At 35.4% G+C, this 18,734-nt stretch overlaps 3 protein-coding genes across 3 annotated transcripts; 2 read left to right on the plus strand and 1 right to left on the minus strand.

Annotated features, from left to right (window-relative positions):
• Nucleotides 1-10,273: 10,273 nt before the first annotated feature.
• Nucleotides 10,274-11,699, plus strand: LOC120209812. The gene is made up of 3 exons (XM_039208716.1): nt 10,274-11,099; nt 11,193-11,245; nt 11,308-11,699. The coding sequence occupies exons 1-3, from the start codon at nt 10,953-10,955 to the stop codon at nt 11,636-11,638; spliced, it is 531 nt and encodes a 176-aa protein (XP_039064647.1). The 5' UTR covers nt 10,274-10,952; the 3' UTR covers nt 11,639-11,699.
• A 475-nt stretch (nt 11,700-12,174) lies between these two features.
• LOC120209817 (DNA topoisomerase 6 subunit A-like) lies at nt 12,175-13,588 on the plus strand. Its single transcript, XM_039208718.1, is given in 2 exon segments — nt 12,175-12,263; nt 12,266-13,588. Coding segments are annotated over 2 exon segments (1,257 nt in total). The 5' UTR covers nt 12,175-12,224; the 3' UTR covers nt 13,484-13,588.
• A 2,276-nt stretch (nt 13,589-15,864) lies between these two features.
• LOC120209811 lies at nt 15,865-18,496 on the minus strand. Its single transcript, XM_039208715.1, has 2 exons — nt 18,283-18,496; nt 15,865-16,243 (listed from the first exon to the last, which is right to left on the minus strand). The coding sequence occupies exons 1-2, from the start codon at nt 18,434-18,436 to the stop codon at nt 15,975-15,977; spliced, it is 423 nt and encodes a 140-aa protein (XP_039064646.1). The 5' UTR covers nt 18,437-18,496; the 3' UTR covers nt 15,865-15,974.
• Between the last annotated feature and the right edge of the window lie 238 nt (nt 18,497-18,734).

The following is an 18,734-nucleotide window of genomic DNA, read 5'->3' on the forward strand; positions in this document are numbered from 1 at the left end:
GTGCATCATCGCTCGAGGCTCAAGCGAAAACATATGTTCACATATGTATGTATATTCAAAATGTAATGAACTGACAATATGATATATATATATATATATTTATTAACGATAGACATAACAGATAAAGAGTTGTATATCTGTGTATATTAACAACAGACATAATGGACAAAGAGTCGTGTATATGTGTATATTCATAATAGACACAAAGGGCCAAGAGTCACACATACATGTATGATTACCAGATCATGCATAAATACCAGATAAACAGATATAAATACACACACATGTGAGTTGAAGAATATATGACATCATTAAGGTCCACTTTATACGTCATATCACCAATTCATAAATGATTCAGAGTATATAAGCTAATTTATTGATTTTATTCGAATTTTGGGTTGAAGAGAAATTTTAAGTTTTTTTTTTTTTTGAAAAATATAAAAATGAACGAAACAAAAATTTAGCATTAAACTGATAATTTTTTCCTCTAAACTTCGCAAGTCAAATTAGAAACTAAACATGTTTTTTATCAAAATAATGAAAGCTAATTATTCAATAATTAAATTATAAAATTATTACCATCAACCAGTTGATCTAGTGGGATGAGACACTAAGTCCCTTACGCAAGGTCAGGCGTTAGAATCCTGGCGTTTGTAAATGAAGAAAACTAGGTTTGGAGGGCCGCCCTCGCCTCTGCAATACTCGATCTAGATTATTCGATCAATAGATCAGATACAAGTGATTAATTCAAAAAATTATAAAATTTTTGAACCAGAATCAGTGTCTCAATTTCGGTCAATTGCACTGTGTACTGTTATTTATAAAATTATTTCTAAAGTTTTGGTAAACCGCCTTCGACCATTGTTATCAGATTGTATCCATGATAATCAAGGTGCTTTTGTCCCTGGTAGACTAATCACTAACAACGTCCTCATCTCGCATGAAATCAGGTCCATCTCGCGCCGGGGCTTTAAAGATAGTTTTGAACTAAGATTTTGATATAACAATAATTTGTATAATTGATTTTGGACTTAATCGAATTTGTAAAAAAATTATCAAAAATATTTCAAAGTCCAAATTAACTTGAAACATATGTTTTAAATATTTTCTAACTTAGTCAAACATTTTCAAAAATATATTCGATCGTTTTCACGCTTTGAAGTCGAGTTTCCAAGAATTTTTGACTCAAATGGTCGATCCCCTAGCAAAAGGATCGATCTCCTTGAAAAATGATTGATTCCTTGGATTCCATAAACTTTTGAATCATTCCCTTGTACAAAAGGATCGATCATTTCCCTTAAAAGATCGATCTCTTTCTTGCAATGGTTGAGTTATTTGAAAAAGAATCGATCCCTTTCACCAAAAGATCGATCCCTTGTGCATTAAATGTTATTTTGGTTGTAAGGAATGACTATAATGATCCATAATGGCTCCAAAAGGCTAGAATTGAGGTTTTCTTATTTGTTTGCTTTATTTGTATTTACTCTTTGGGGGAGTGTGTATTCAAGGTTTTGGGGTATAAACTTTGAAGTGTTTGTAAGGTTACACCTTGTCCTTAAAGGTAAGGACATCTAGTAGATTTGATAAATCCTTAGTTTGAATGCTAAGGTAGTAGATGTAGACTTTGGTTTAGAAAATCGAACCACTCTGAATTATTGTGTAAAAATTTTATTCTTCAGTTGCTTCCACAAAATTCTTAAAAGGCCAATTCACCCATTCTTTACGGTTTTCGATTGATCAATAAAGCTAACAATTGGTATCAGAATAAGTCTCTATCGACGGTTTAACAACCTTGAGAATGTCCTAGGAGAGCTCTACAATTGCCAAATACCAGGACATGTGAAGTATGATTATCTTCGTTTAAAGAAGAAGAGATCAAGTAAGCCAAAGAAGAAGGCTTTTATTGCTACTTGGAGTGATGAGGACATAACCGATGATGAAGCGGATGAAGTAGCCAACATTTGCCTTATGGTCATCCAAGAAGATTCAAATGTATATTCTAACTCAAATGAATTAAATTCATATTCTTTTAATGAGTAACAAGATGCTTATGATGAATTGATTTTGGAATTTAAGACCATGAATTCCAAATATAAGAAAATACTTTTTAAATCTAAAAACAAAAATAATTCTCTTTTGAAAATTAAATTGGATTTTGAAAGCAAAAAAGAAATTTTAAAAAAGGAATTGGAGCATTCAAAATTGAAAAATGAAAATTTTGAAAATAATTTTTTTTTTGAAAATTAAGCTTAATAGCTTAATAAAAGAAAAAAAGAAATTATTTCTAACAATTCATCAAAATCAATAATGACAAAATGTTCACATTGTCATTATCATGATCATAATTCTAATATTTTTCCTATAAAGAAAAGAACATTTTATAAAATAAGACAAGTATAAGTTCCTAAGAGAACTAGAGGCATTGAAACTAACAATCAAAGGCCCAAAGTAATTTGGTTACCAAAAATCAAGTAAATGTCTCTTGTAGGTGTGTTAGAGCAATGGTGAGCAATGTCAATCTATTTGAAGGCTCTAAAACATACTAAGGAATGACACTTAAAGAAAGGAAGACCGAAGAAATCAACCTTAATTCAAGTGATAACTAGTTTTAATTTCAAGCAATTTTGTGCTTTATATGATTTTATAGGTTTATATGCATGATTGAGAGTCCCCACATAGTGCTTAATTGCAATTAGTTAGGCGGAGTTATTATTGCATGAGTTGCAATTTTATGGCCTTATATGCTTATAATGATGATTTTGGCCTTAAATTTGCAATACTTCATTGTTGTTGTGAAGTCATGTTCTCCATATTTTGTATTGATTATATATGTTAATTTGGAGAATATGATGTTTACATGTAGCAAGAATTGAAAATATGCATGTTTAGGATCTTAAGAGCCATTGTATGTTTGTGTGTGTGACTTTATTTGGACTTTATTTATGCAAATTATGGACTAAATTGATCAACAATAAAAATTAGCATAATTAGATGTTTCAAGTTGACATTCATGCACATTTAGTATCATCTAAGTCATTAAAATTAATTTCATATCAATAATATGACTTAGACTGCATCAAATTGGAATAAAAATGCAATTTTTCAAAAAAACAATGATAGGTTCTTTTAGGCCAAATGTGCGGGGAAATGTTGTTTTAAGGCTATTTTGCATGCATTTCTTCCTTTTAAACCCAAAATTCGAACCTAAATTCTCCAAAACTCACTGAATCCGTTTCACTCAAAATCTTTCAATCCGAATCATTTTTGAATGGGTTTTGCTCGATTTTCAGCCTTCTTTCGTCCTTTCAATGAATCATATCATCAATTAAAAGGAATAATCACATTTAAGTAAGAAATTTTCAAAACCCTAACTTTTTAATTTTTTAAATTCGAACAAATTTGAGTTGATTTTGGTGGTTAAAAACTTATATTTATTGCAAATATTATTGTTTTGATGCAGGGAGTATTGCCCATTGATTAATTTTTTCAAAAACCCCAAATCTTTATCTAACACCCACAAGGTATTCGATAAAAGTCCCCAACTTAAACCACCTTCAAATACCATCCGACTCATAGACCATTTTCTAGCCCAAATTTTAGTTTTAATTCTTCCTAAATTATTTTTGAACATCCTTTAAACATTATTTTTTGTTCAAAAAAACTTTTCTTCAAAAATTTTCAAAATGCCAAAAAGAAAAACAATGGCTTCAAAGGGATAATCCACAAGTAACACTCAAATTGATTTTTAGATTGACTAATGTTTTTGGAACTCTAAAGCCTATGAGTGACATGATTCTTTCTTTACATATCGACCGATTAAGGAAACTCGAAAAATAAATTTTGAATTTTTAAATAATTTAGATTTTTGTTACGAAGAAAATTTGAAGGATATAAAACTTTTCACTTTTCTTAACTTTTATGGCCCTACTTATCATTCTTTGGTCCAAGTTTTTTACTCGAATGCTCGTGTGTCATCCGTTTCTCGTGATGACACTACTTATCGGACCATTACTTCTTACCTTATGGGTCACATTGTCACTATTATTGTCGACTTCATCGCCTAATCTTTTAACCTTCCTCTTACCGGCGATGATAATGAAAAAGGCTATTTTCCTCCCGAGATGCGCGTTATAGACAAATAGAGTCACCCTTTTATCCCTGAACTACCGTTTGCTCCATCTCATTGTCTCCCATTGCATCTGTGATCGTGGCATAAAATTTTCTACAGTTCGCGAGAGCGACTATTGGTGGATGTTTTACATTCAACATAGTCGCAAACTTCACCTTGCTAGTATGATCTTCAACGATATCGTGAGCATTATCAAATTTAAGGCTCGATCGAACCTAGTCTATGGGATGTATCTTAATCATCTGTTTTAGCTTCTTGACGTCGACACTTCAGACGAGCCTGATATGTACCCTTCCGATGAGAGGACCATTCGTCGTGGCACTATGGAGAAGATCGGCTACACAAAGAAGCCTGAGGGATCCTTGTGTTGGGTCCGTAGTCACCACGAAGAGCATATGGATGATGACCACGATGGAGACAAGCATATGGATGATGCACAATATGACGACGTTGGCGAGGAGCCCGAGAAAACGACTCATGTAGACTCGACACCTTTCACGAATTTCTTTTGAGGTTTTGAGGAGAGGATGATTTATTCTTTTGATTCTCTCCAAGCCCATGTTGATTCTCACTTTTATGCAATCGAGCATCGTCAGGATACTATTGAGGCTCGTATGATCGAGGAGGTTTGAGCGATCCAGCATCAGCTTGACAGACTTTCATTCTCTCCTTCATCACCATCTTAGTTCATACATGTATATCATATCATTTTCATGTCATTAGGCCTTGCTACATTTATGATGTTTGGATCTTTTATGTTTTACTTGGTATTTGGTACTTGAATATTTTTATTTGATTATTTGGATTTTCATGACTTTGGTACTTTATATTTTGTATGGATTTTTCTATTTATGTTAAAGTAGCTTGATTCTTCATATATATAATTTTTCATATGTGTTTAATTGTTTCTAGCTTTATTTTTATTACTTTATCTCCTTTGTTATACGATACTAACATTGTTGAATTATTTTTTATATAGCAAAAAGGGGAAAGCAAGTCTAAAATGAAAAATGTTTTTTCAAAATTAAAATTAAAGCATAAATATTTTCACGAATTCTTAAATTGATTTATTATTTTTCAAAGGGGAGCAATTTTCAAAAATAATTTTTTAAAAGGTTTTGTTATATCAAAAAGGGGAGATTGTTGAACTAAGATTTTGATATAACAATAATTTGTAAAATTGATTTTGAACTTAATCAAATTTGTAAAAAATTTATCAAAAATAATTCAAAGTCCAAATTAACTTGAAAAATATGTTTTAAATGTTTTCCAACTTAGTCGAACCTATTTAAAAGCATACTCAATCGTTTTTGCGCTTTAAAGTCAAGTTTCCAAGTATTTTTGGCTCAAAAGATTGATCCCCTAGTAAAAGGATCAATCCCTTTAACTAAAGGATCGATCCCTTCACCAAAAAGATTGATTCCTCGATGAAAAGAATCAATCCCTCCCCTCAAAGGATCGATTACATTCTTACAATGGTTGAACTATTTGAAAAAATATCGTTCTCTTATGCATTAAATGTTATTTTTGGCTTTTGGTAATGACTATAATGATCCCCAATGGCTAGAATTAGTGGAGAAGGTATAAATTGAAGGTAAAAGCTTACCAAGGTTAACAAGAATCATATTGAACCAACCTGCCAACATCAAAGTTTTTTTGTTCTTTATTTGTCAAATTCTTTGTTATAAACACACTTGTGAGTTACATTGTTTATTTTGCTCAAGTGTGTATTGGGTGAGTGCTTAAATTGTGCAAAGATATTTTCCATGCAAGGTTTTCTCATTTGTTTACTTTATTTGTATTTACTCTTTGGGAGGGTGTGTATTCAAGGTTTTAGGGTATAAGCCTTGAAATGCTTGTAAGGTTACACATTATCCTTAAAGGTAAGTAAATCTAGTAGATTTGAGAAATTCTTAGTGTGGATGCTAAGGTAGTGGATGTAGACTTTGATTTAGAAAGTTGAACTCCTTTAAATCGTTGTGTAAAATTTTATTTTTCAGTTGCTCCCATAAATTTCTTAAAAGGTAAATTCACCCTTCTTGATGGTTTCCGGTTGATCGATAAAGCTACCAGATAGATGTGGAAATAGTGTATGATCATGTAGGGTGGTCCTTTTTCCGAGCTATTTTACTCCGTCTTGATTTTGTCGAATAATGGGTTTCGTTGGATATGTCGTGTGTTACTTTTGTATCCTACCAAATCCGTATTAATGGTAGCTTATCTGATAGTTTTCGGCCGTCTTGTGGTCTTTGCCAAGGTGAACCTTTATCACCATTTTTATTTATTCTATGTGCTCAAGGGTTATCTTCACTTTTACATTGGGAGCAATGCCATAATCGAATACAGGGTCTAAGAGTGAGTCGATCTAGTCTACGAGTTATCCATCTTTTTTATGCTGATGATTGTTTACTATTTTTACACAACGCCGAGTCTAAATTTACCCGAGTTCGTGACGCTCTTGCTTTATATGAGAGTTATTTTGGATCAAAAAGTGAATTTCACAAAGTCAAGTCTTTATTTCTCTCCATCTACTCCTATGTGGTTACAAGTCAGTCTTACCTCTCTTGTGGGGGTTACTTCTGTACCGGATTCAGGTATCAAGGGCGTGGCTGAGCCGGCGCAAACTGCGTGACGGCGCAGGGCCCAAAAAATAGGGCCCCAAATGACTATTGAATCCGACAATGATCGGTGTCGGCTGGCGGCTGGTAACCATTGTTCTTCTGGAAATGAACCAGACGCATGGCTTTGAAAAGGGTGATTGGCCTTAATATAATATTGTAAGGCGAAACTCCATTAGAAAAGGTGGGGAACACGAAAACAGCTGTAATACAGCTAAGCATTGCCCCTGCCTTTGGGGAACAAGAAAACTGGAAAACATCACCCATTTGGTGTAATACATCTGTATTAATACTGCTCATTAATATAATATTGTTCATTAATAGTCAGTGAGGAACCACGCCATTAATTTGGTATAATACAATTTTTGCTTGGATGCATAAAAAGGGCCCCTTGATATATAAAAAAGGGCATATAAAAAATATATCATGTGGTCAAATATTTGGGAGAAAGCAAAGGGGAACTTGGATGCATAAAAAGGCTCCTTTATAAAAATTTGTATAAGCCCCCAGATAACCTAGCCACGGCCCTGTTAGGTATGTATCTTGGGATGCCTCTACTCATTGGTCGAAACAAGACTCAAGCATTTGGATTTCTTCGAGATATAGTGTCTTCAAGAGTTTGGGACTGGACAAAGAATTTGATCTCTTATGGTGGTCTTGCCGTTTATATTAAAGTTGTGGGATAGGCGTTGCCAACATATGTAATGGGTTACTATTTAATTCCAGATGGAGTATTATCGAACATTATTGCATCTCTTTGCGCTTATCGGTGGACGGGAGAATCTTCATCTCGAGGATGGCCTTTCGTTGCTTGTTACACTCTTTGTCAATCGAAAAGAATGGGAGGCTTTGGCTTCCACGATCTTCGACTTTTCAATATGGCGATGCTTGACAAGCAATTGTGTATGATAATTCAGCAGCCCTAGTGTCTCGTATTTTAACAGAAATGTCATAACCATTTTTTTAAAACAAATTAAATTTAAAAATAATTATGAATTTAATTTGAAAAACTGGGGATTTATGAATTGATTTGGATTAAATTAAAAGGGAGTCGTCATCGACCTTTGGGTTAGGTAGGTCGAATACCTAAAAACGTCTTTTATAACAATTTTAAGAAAAAATCGTTTTTAGACAAAACTTGGTCTGCATTTACCAAAAATTCAATTTTTACGGGTTTGTGAGTCGATTACACGTGGGGAATGATTAGCACCCCACAGCGCCCAAAATTAGTACTTAGTCACTTACACATCGTCGTAAATGGAGGAAATAATGAATTTGTATCAATAATTAAAGTATGATCGATTTATTAAAGTTAATTAATTTGCTTCAACTTATTTGTTAGGAAAAATCCTTTAACTTAAAAAGAAATCTTGAGATTAGCAATCCACCATCAGAAAAACTACCTCGTCTATTTCTTATCTGTAAAGAATATTCATTCCTCGATAAAAACTTGAATCGAATATAAATGGAAAATAGGCATTTACATAAAATAAAATAAATTGTTACATAAAACACATTAAATCATAAAAAATGATTTAATTAGTAAAATAAGCTAAATTTATTTCAAGTTCCCATTTCATTCGAACGTCGTATCAGATCACATTACTTCGATCAAGTAATGCTTTCCATACCCGTTCTACAAATTGGTGCTCTTGAAAGTATTTGAATAATATACAATAGATAAAGAAACATGAGGGAAATAAATATTTAAAAAAATATAACCACATATACTTATACAACAATCATGGATAATATTTATTTAATATAATACATATAATGTAAAATATATTCATACATGGGGAACTAGAATAAGTGTAACAGAAATTTAAAGGATCGAACTATGATTACAACACAAACCATAATCTCAATTGAAAATATCAAACAATAGAGACTGAAAACAAAAATAACCTATAAGTAATAATAAGGACTAAAATAAACTAAACAAGAAAATATAAAAGGACAAATCATAATTATACCAAAATGCATTCATACCAAAGAGGTGACCAAAAAACAGATTCATAAACCTTAGGGTCTAATTTGAACATCAACAAAAATCATCCAAAACATGAAATCAGTGACTAAAACGAAACCATTACAAATATCATAGCCAAAGTCAAACACTAATAGAAACTTAACAAAAATGCAATAACAGGGAAAAAAAGGCGACTGAAATAAATTAATATAAACATGTAATGCTTAAATATAGATAAACTAAAATACAAGGACCCAAGATTAAATATAAACATAAAAGCATTTAAAGTCAAATGAGGATGCAATTATAACATAAACAAAATAGGGGCTCAAAATAAAAGGAAATAAAAGTTTCATTAGTGACTAAAATAATAAGGTATAAAATCAGAAGCACCCAAAGTGGAGTTTACCCATATGTTGAAATTGCACTACGATCCTTCTCTAAACGACGCTGTTTGACATTCCATATATGCTTAAAATGGGTCCAAATCGACCCTCATTCTTCATTTTGCATCCTTAAGAGAGAGAATAGTATTAGAGATTCACCCAGAACCGGTGGAACTCCGCCGCTGACCGACGGCAATCACTGTCTGCTGGCATCGGAAGAGAGAGAAGAAGATGCCATCCGAAGTGCCTTTTGGCTATGAGTAAGAATCTGGGCCTCATTTGGCCTAAAAATGGCCCAAACGTTGTAGATCCAAGAAGAAACTCTTCGGTTTCTTCGGCTCCGACGACCGTGCGACGGTGTGGCACCAAAAAGGTAGCCTCTCTTCTTTGTTTTTTTTTTGGCTTCTCTCTAATTTCTTTTAGTTCAAATCTCCCTTTTTTTTCTTTGTTCGATCTGTTTTCCCTCTTTCTTGTTGTTTGTTTTTTTCTTTGAAAACTCTCTCTGAAAAACTCTTTTTTTCTATTCTCCCCCCTTCGAATGCTTCTCTGTTCTCTCCCCCTTTGAATGCTTCTCTCTGTCTCCTTATCTATTTGCATGTCTTCTCCTCTCTACCGCCGAGGAGATAGGATAATGATATCTATCTCCAGTGATTGACTAAATGAGATTTGTTTTCAAATTTGCTTTCTTTTTTTTCTTTTTTCTGACTGATGATGACTGATTATTTGCTTTTTCTCTGACTGATTTGGTGACTTTCAGTCATTATTTGATGGATTGGTTCAGATCGGCTCCGATGATGATGGCGGTGAGGGCGTGCTCAGCTTAAGCGGTAGCTGGTTGAGATCATTAGGGTGAAACCCTAATCCTTGAGCGATCTGGACCATTGGATGGGTCCAGATCCAAGGACTTTAAGACCGGGGTGGCTACTGCTAAGGAAGAAACCCTAGTCGGGTTGTCAAGTGGGCTTGGGTCGGATCCTGTGTCAGGTATGTATCCCGATTCTGGGCTCCAGTTCGGGTCGACTTGGTCTCCTTTTGGGCTAAAACTGGGTGGGGCTTGCTTGTAATATGGTTTGTGCTTCATTTGTCGGGCCTGGATTGGTTTGTAATTGACCTGCAAAAAAATAATGTAAAATTTATTAATAATAATAATATCAATAATAAATAAATAAAAACTCTACAAGTAATATTTCCCATCGAGTTACATTCTTCAGGCATCTCTTGGTGATCACCTTTCGTTTGCGTAGAGGAGCTTGTTTAGTGCCATAAAAGAATTCTGAATTGGGTTCCATTGGTGTGTTGGGATAAATAGTAAGTTTCCTATGCATGGTGCGATTTGGGGTGGAGTCTACTCGGTTCAGTTTGAGACTAATTACACGGATAGTACAGTGCAGGCTGTCTTGTGTGGGGATTTTATGCTTTCAGATATCCCTTGTTGGAATGTTCCTCTTGTTCAGCAAGTTTTTACAGCTAGTGATGCTCATGAGATTCTTCAGTGTGCTATCTCCCCCATTCATTTCGATGTTCTTATTTGGAGTGGCCATTCATCAGGTACTTACTCTGCCCGTTCTGGATATAGATGACTTGTTCGTCGTCAGGCACCAACAGTTCAAGCATCCAGGCTTGGGTATTTCTTTTGAGATTACACACTTCCTCAGGTTCGTACGTTTGGATAACGTGCTCCTCATGAGACCTTACAAGTTGGTTGTTGTCTCACACACCTCGGTTCTATTGGAGTTCAATGTTGCTTATGCGATTCTCCGGAGGAAATGATATCCCGTGCTTTAAGGGATTGCTCGATGATCTCCCCAATCTTGACAACGGCATGATTCATCCGAGTGTCGGTTACTATGAGTTTCTCATCTTTTAGTGCATGGTTAGAGAATATGATGCTCAAATTGACTGTTCATCGATTCATTGTACTGTTGGTATTGCTCTGGAGGATATGGCATCGCCAGAATTTGTTTCTTTTCCTCATAAAGGTCAACTGTTACCAGGTTGGCAACTAATCTCTTCGGCTAATGCTATTCAATCAGCCTTCTCCTCTACTATGGCTACATATTCATCATCGTTTACCGCTTTGCACTCAGGTCTTTCTATTCAACGATGGTAGAAACCTCCCGTGGGTACTTTCAAGATTAACGTTGATGGGGCTTTACCTCGTCCTCCTGCGTCCACGACTATTGGAGTTCTAGTCCGTCACAGTGTTGGTTTAGTCCTGGAGGGTCAAGCTATCCCAATCTTGGAGACACACACAACTGGAATCATTGAAGCTTTGGCAATTACTCGGGGAATTCGACTAGCGGTGGAACTGGAGCTTTCATCCGCCGTGATCGAAAGCGATTCAATGAATGTAGTGCAACAACTTCAAAATCCAACCAATGACCGATCTACTCTCCGATTCTACCTTCTTGAAGCACGACAGATATTGGATGCTCATCGTCACATCTCAATTCCGTTTACTAGGCGAGAGGCCAACAGTGCAGCACATGCTCTAGCAAATTACTCCACGACATCAATCCTGCCTCTATTTTAGTTCTGTAATTCCCAACTGGATTCATGTTGTTGTACATGCTAACTCTGTGTTTACTTAATGAATGCCGCTTATTTTTTTAAAAATAATTAAATTATAACAAATATGTGAGTAATCAAAATATATTACTTTGATAAAATATAAGATAAAATTAAAAAAATGGCATTTGTGACAATTTACTCTAAAACATTATCAATTATTTAAATTTTTTATAATTTTAGAATATTATTGTATAATACTTAATTGCACAAAATATTATCAAATAACATAAACTGATATAACTTTATAATATTTGTATAATTACATAATATATGTTATAATGTATATAAAATACTACCTAAATTACAATATTTTACTTTGATTAAATTTATTTCACTAAACTCAGAAACTCCGGTGAATGAAATTTGAAAGTAGTTTACCGAAGGTGATTGTTCTAATGAGCAACATTTTACCGATACGATGAAACGGCACCGGTTCGGTTAACACCCAGTCTAAAACCAACTACATAAACCTAACCAAACCCTTACATTTAGTCCTTTCCCAACTTCCCGCCTTTTATCTGAGATCTTCCCTCCATAGTCCCATCTCCATGGCCGACAAGAAGAAGCGCCGCCGTGCCGACTCAGATTCCGAGTCTCATCCCAGCCTTTCAAGAACCTTCTGAAATCCGATGACCAGATCCTTCAAATCCTCAAATCCTTCACCTCCTCTTTCTCCTCCTCTTCCACGTCAAAACCCTTAACCCTAGCCGACCTCGCCCTCTCTACCGCCTGCCGAGAAGTATCCGACCTCTCGCTCTCCTCCGTCCAATCCGCCATCGAATCCCTTGTTCTCCATCTCACCCACCAGATCCTCTCCGGCCAAGGCTTCTCCTTCACCGTCCCTTCCCGCTCTTCCACCAACCAACTCTACGTCCCCGAACTCGACCGAATCGTCTTAAAAGACAAATCCACCGTCCGCCCTTTCTCCCACATCTCCTCCGTACGCAAAACCACGATTACCGCCAAAATCCTCTCCTTAGTCCACCAACTGTGCCTCAAAAACATCCACGTCACCAAGCGTGACCTCTTCTACACCGACGTGAAACTCTTTCAGGACCAGATTCAATCCGACGCCGTTTTGGATGATGTTTCCTGTATGCTCGGCTGCACTCGATCCAGCCTGAACGTAATCGCCGCGGAAAAAGGAGTGGTCGTTGGGAGACTTATTTTTAGTGACAACGGAGATATGATTGATTGTACTAAGATGGGAATGGGAGGAAAAGCAATTCCTCCTAACATCGATCGCGTTGGAGATATGCAAAGCGATGCATTTTTTATTCTGTTGGTAGAAAAAGATGCAGCTTATATTAGATTAGCTGAAGATAGGTTTTACAATCGGTTTCCTTGTATAATTGTGACTGCCAAAGGCCAACCCGATGTGGCTACAAGGTTGTTTTTGAGGAAAATGAAGACAGAGTTGAAGCTTCCGGTGCTGGCATTAGTCGACAGTGATCCGTATGGATTAAAAATTTTGTCTGTGTATGGTTGTGGATCGAAGAACATGTCCTATGACAGTGCGAATTTGACTACCCCAGATATCAAGTGGTTGGGGATTAGACCGAGCGATTTGGATAAGTATAAGATACCGGAGCAATGTAGGTTGCCGATGACAGAACAGGATATTAAGACTGGGAAAGATTTACTGGAGGAAGATTTTGTGAAGAAGAACCCTGGGTGGGTTGAGGAGTTGAATTTGATGGTAAAGACTAAGCAGAAGGCTGAGATTCAGGCCTTGAGTTCATTTGGGTTTCAGTATTTGTCCGAGGTTTACTTGCCATTGAAATTGCAGCAGCAGGACTGGCTTTGAGCATGTGTGGTAAGCACCAAACATGGGGAATTTGTTGTTTGATGTTTATGTATGAGAACTTGGAATTTTGTTCAATGTTTGTTTTTTTAATGATATCAATCTTTGGATTTCATGTGTTGATATTATACTTTCAGTTAATTTTTAGTATGGATTAGTTAGAAATTGTAAAAGGTAACAATTTGTAAGATATCATATGCATTTTAAAGGTCAATCGACTGACATTTTAGGGTTAGGACTATATAGGTCACAACTGCTTAATAGAGGAAGAAGACATACAACAGAACTGATACATGAGAAATAGAGTGGTCTTTAGGGACAAATAAAATAGTCTCTTTTCTATTTCATAAAATTTTGAGTTAAATAAGGTCGTACAACTTCTATACAGTTGACCTCATCTTCAATCTTAAGTGACTTATTATCTTTTATATCCATTTAAAAATTCATTGGATGAAAAACAATGCACAAAATCGAGGTTAATATATAAACACATCACCTTCTAATAACGTCTGCCCTTGTCTGGAGCCAACGATTCAATGACTTCCTTGTAACCTTTAACCTTTGGGGAATCATAGTTCTCCTGGTAGAAGATAAGGGCTTTAATGATAAACTGTTATTTTCAGCCGTTTCCAATAAAACTGTATTTGCATCTATAGGAGCCTGCATATCAACCCATTTATCCTTTTTAACTTGAGGTTCAATCAACAGTGCCTCGAGCCCCAATTCGTCCTGCAGAAGTTTCTTTACTGCACCTTTTCCCTCAGATATTAGTGAGGATCATCTAAATATGACTTTGAAATTCAGGCTGCTTAATTATGGATTTAGCTTTATATGTGCAGTGTTAATCTGCCTGATAGACAAGGTATAAGATATTTGAACTGGTAATAGCAAGCTACTGAAGGTTATGGCTGAAAAGTGTTGCAACATTGTGAATTGGGTTATCCAGAGAGAATCATCTCTTCAAATTATTGAAATGCCTGCACAACTAGACCTGCATTGGAACATATGACCATGTTAACTGTGTTGGGGGTAATACCAGCTGATACCATATCTTTCTTAATTTTCAGTGCCATTTGCCATAACCTTGCATTTGCAAAGACCTAATGCATACGTTGTTAAGAGAAGGATATATCATAAAAGATTCGTTGAACAGGTTATAGAAACAGAGATTGTCTCAAAGAATACTAGAAAGATTAAGCATATAAAAAACAGATGGGCATGCTTGCGTGTCCTTGGAAACATATAATGTGTATCCCAGATCATGAGCATTGACATTCATTATACTGTTGAATACATAAACATTTGGAGTGACTCTTTGATTAACCAATTCCTCCTGCAAATCAAAATCTAGAAACGTGACAAAACAAGGGATGATTTTACATGAAAAGCATTGAAATGATAATCAAACTGACCATACTGCACACACACTGAATGAAGCCAGTTACAATCACATTAGCAGAAATAAGAGTCTGGGGAGTAGAGGATGGTTAGAATTTTTTTGTTGGCCATAGGGCACAACTCCAACCAAGTGAAACACTTGGAAGAAAATTTCATACATCTCTAAAGGTTGTGGCTGGAAGAGGATGGCTCTGCTTGTTACTGATTTTGGATGCATGTTATACTCGGCTGAGGAAGGGGGCACCATTAGTTCCAGTTCATGGCTCCATCTTCCACCTTCATAAAATAATATAAATAATGTATTTGATAATAATGTAACACTTGGCGATTGTCTCATTATTTTAATTGTATTTAAGGTGTTTTCTTAATAAAATGAAAATAACGTGCTTGGGAAAGTTTAATTATGTTTATATGGTTTATTAATAAATATTAAATTAATTGTTTAAAGTAATTGAAGGTACTCACTATCTATAGCGGTTCATTTTTTAGGTTTCCCAAAAATACAGGTTTGTAAATATTTCTTAGAAGCTGTGGAAAAGAAACACCGAATGAGGTATGCCTTACACTTGTTACTGTAGGTAGAGTGTTTGTGCATGGTCTTATTTTCTTGAGTCATCCCTAAACTTCTTTGTGCTCGGCTGCAGTGGTCGTGAACCTCTTCCAGATGACGACCACAACAAATTGAACTTGGATGATTAAATGAACTAGAAGCAAGATTAGCGAGAACGTCTATTCAAATTTAGGAGGCTAATGCTAAAGTTTGAGGTGTAGTCTTTCAGTCCACATGCATTTTTAAGTGTCCACTCTATGATCCTGCTGCAAAATGGCTTAAGACTGCTGAGCTAGCTGTGTTATCCATCATTATCTCATACCATGGATTTCGGAACTCATAATTTCGCTACTTCGAAAGACACATTCAAAGCTGACCTTGATTAATCATGCAAAACTTGAACAAATTCATGTATAAGAGTTATTGGCAATAAAACTTTCTGCAAATTCTCATTTCATTGTAACACCGTGATCATTTTTACAGCAAATGACAGCATTCTCTTTACCGGTGATGTCTCGGTTTACTTGTGTTAGAAGTACTATTACATCACTTAACCGGTGCAAGAATAGTATACAACAAAAGGAATGACACTATTATTATTGCTCCCACTAAGGTAAACCCCGGACTTGTCCACAACATGAGATTCGACTTCTCTGCTCTCTTTATTGGATCGACCTCCTCGGACAAGGGATAGTTTGATCGTCTAGGATTCCAGGTAACATACTTGTTCGGAGAAAACCCCGAAAGGAGTGACTTTTTACTTTGCTTCCTGAAATTTGACCATGCCTTATCCCAGTCAGTTGAGAATTTATCACCTGAGTGTGTTCGAGAGTAATCGAGTAGAAGGAATGATGTCAGGGCAATATAAATTAAGGAGTAACTAAATCATAAAGAAATGTGGTCATGTACTAACAGTTCAGTTAGTCTAATCCAAAAATTTATCTACATATCACCAGAAATACAGATCTAGCTTATATGCGATGAAGACTGCCATATCCACCAATATCACTTAATACGGTATAGAGATTGTATTTGCTAGTATTTTACTTTCAAGGCATGTAAAAGACGGAATTATTGAATAGACATGGACATACAAAGATAAATGTTGTGTTTGATGCAAACATGATTGCAGGAAGCAAGGACAAAGGTTGTGTTTGTGTATGATATTATATATATAGGTATAGGATCTACTTACACAGTATAAAACTTCTTTAGTTTTACACAAATTTAAGATGAATGAAAATAGATGGCTCAAATTAACGGTAGGAAATGACAAGATATTCACCGGAGAAAAGAACAAGGAGTTAATTTCATTTGTCTATTTTTACTCATCTAATGGTCTTAAATTTGTGTAAAACTAAAAAAGTTTTACAGTGTAAGTGGACCCTAACCTGTACATATATGTATTAAAAGCTAATTTATCAATGCATGCACGTTATAGCAATGAGGAGAAATGATAAGGTTATGGAACATACACTGTGACAACTCTAAAAAGAAGCGAAACGAAATTAGTTTTGAACAAGGGCAGGTAACAAGATGCTATAGCAAAAGTCGATATATTGCATGACGTAGATAGGGGAACGGGTTTCTCCGTTGCGACGTTGAAATTCAACCCCTATATTAGTTAGATATCATTTCTTAAGAGGTTGTATGACCAGCTCCAGGTTCAAGTATAACTGCATTGCCTCTATCCTTAATTCTAAAATATTCATTGTGCATACGCAAGTCTTAATCTGAAGGAAAGTGGAAGAGCTTACGATGCTAAGATATGAATAACAGATATATTGAATGCAGCCTCTTAAGAATGCTTGCAAAGCTCTGGATTCTAGTATAACATCACTGCTTCAATCCTATTTTCTCAATTCTAAGGTATTCACTGCGCATACACAAGTCTTAATCTAGAGGAAATAATATTTTAAATGTGCTCTCCAATTATACCAAATTCACCAACTATTGCTTAAAAATCAGATGAAAAATATTGGGTGTGGGTATCTTTACCTGAGATTTACGATGATCACAGGAAAATTGGAATAGTATGATAAGGATAAACTTGACAAGAATCTTAATTCTAGATAGATATCACAACTACTGGCGAGGTATATTGAAGGTCTTAAAAAGCTTATCCCATTTACAATTCCTCCGCTCGAGCTTGGACTTTAAAGATACTTCAGATTTTCGAGTATCTGTGAATCCTGTTCTTTAACACAAACTAATAAACCTCCATTTGCTTAACCTAGAACAACAGTAAAACTTCAACATCAGCTGCTGCCTGCAATTGTAAGGACCCAAAATTAACAACATTTCCCTTGTTGCTTTATGTTCAGGGTTTCAACTAGGGGTGGATCGACGGGGTGCAGCGGCGGTCGCACCCCTAGAAATTTCATTGTCCTATATAATTTAGGTATTTTCTTTTGAAAGGTTTGCAGCCCGGAAAAAAAATCTTACACCCGTCCTTGGTTTTAACGTCACTTTGCATACACTTATTATATCTAAGGTATTGTCCTCTTTGAGGATCCACCATGCCTTAAAAGATTTGCCATTAGTTCTTTCCTTAGAAAGGATCAAGAATCTTTCACTTAACAAAATCTACTGATCGAGAGTAAGAAAATCTACTGATCGAGAGTTCCCCGTCTTCAACCAAGAGAAATGCACTTAAGTTACAAATTCTTGAGCGACTAGTGAGTATTTAAAGAAGATAGGGTAAACTAGACTCATGACCATTCAATCACGGGATTCTAATATGACACCGATCTTCTAATTTTAACAATCAAACAATTTAATGATGTCAATCAAGTCACATGCGAAACAACAAACGTTATAGTTAATAAAATTGGTATAATTATACATTTCATACCATTGTTGTCGCCGTTCTGTTGAGGTTGCGGCTGAGAATCCTTTCTGGAGCAGAAAGTTTTGAAATAAGAAGAACAAAAAGAAGATTTCTGGGAAGTTGTCCAAAAGCTTTGAGATTTTAAGCTCCCGAGCCCAGCTCCAACATCCATTAGCATCTCACAACTGTAGATTCCAATTACACTTACTCAGCCTTCATAATGGTTTTTCTTTCTAGAAACTACAAAAAAAAAATTCATAAAATCTGGGTTCTTTGTTTTCTTATCCATTGGGAGAAAATTGAAACCTCAAGCTCTTCCACGTCATTTACTCATTGACACGTGGCAACATCAGCAGTTTTTAACTATTTTATTTTTATCTTTAAATATATTAGTGGACACACAACCTAAGGGATGTAATCTCGACCGTATGGTCAACGAGTCCGAACAGATTATGGACCAAACATACGTAGGGAGG

Source organism: Hibiscus syriacus, unplaced genomic scaffold (assembly GCF_006381635.1).
Source record: "Hibiscus syriacus cultivar Baekdansim isolate YM2019G1 unplaced genomic scaffold, ASM638163v2 tig00020298_pilon, whole genome shotgun sequence".
NCBI lineage: Eukaryota > Viridiplantae > Streptophyta > Magnoliopsida > Malvales > Malvaceae > Hibiscus > Hibiscus syriacus.

Bases quoted from the DNA above. Each gene is read 5' to 3' on its own strand.
- LOC120209811 (XM_039208715.1), bottom strand. From the start codon at position 18,436: ATGCTAATGGATGTTGGAGCTGGGCTCGGGAGCTTAAAATCTCAAAGC. The intron at 16,244-18,282 runs GTATGAAATGTA...GAACACACTCAG, and splicing joins ACAGAACGGCGACAACAATG to GTGATAAATTCTCAACTGAC.
- LOC120209812 (XM_039208716.1), top strand. From the start codon at position 10,953: ATGAGTTTCTCATCTTTTAGTGCATGGTTAGAGAATATGATGCTCAAA. The intron at 11,100-11,192 runs GTTGGCAACTAA...CTTTGCACTCAG, and splicing joins TAAAGGTCAACTGTTACCAG to GTCTTTCTATTCAACGATGG. The intron at 11,246-11,307 runs GTTGATGGGGCT...AGTCCGTCACAG, and splicing joins TGGGTACTTTCAAGATTAAC to TGTTGGTTTAGTCCTGGAGG.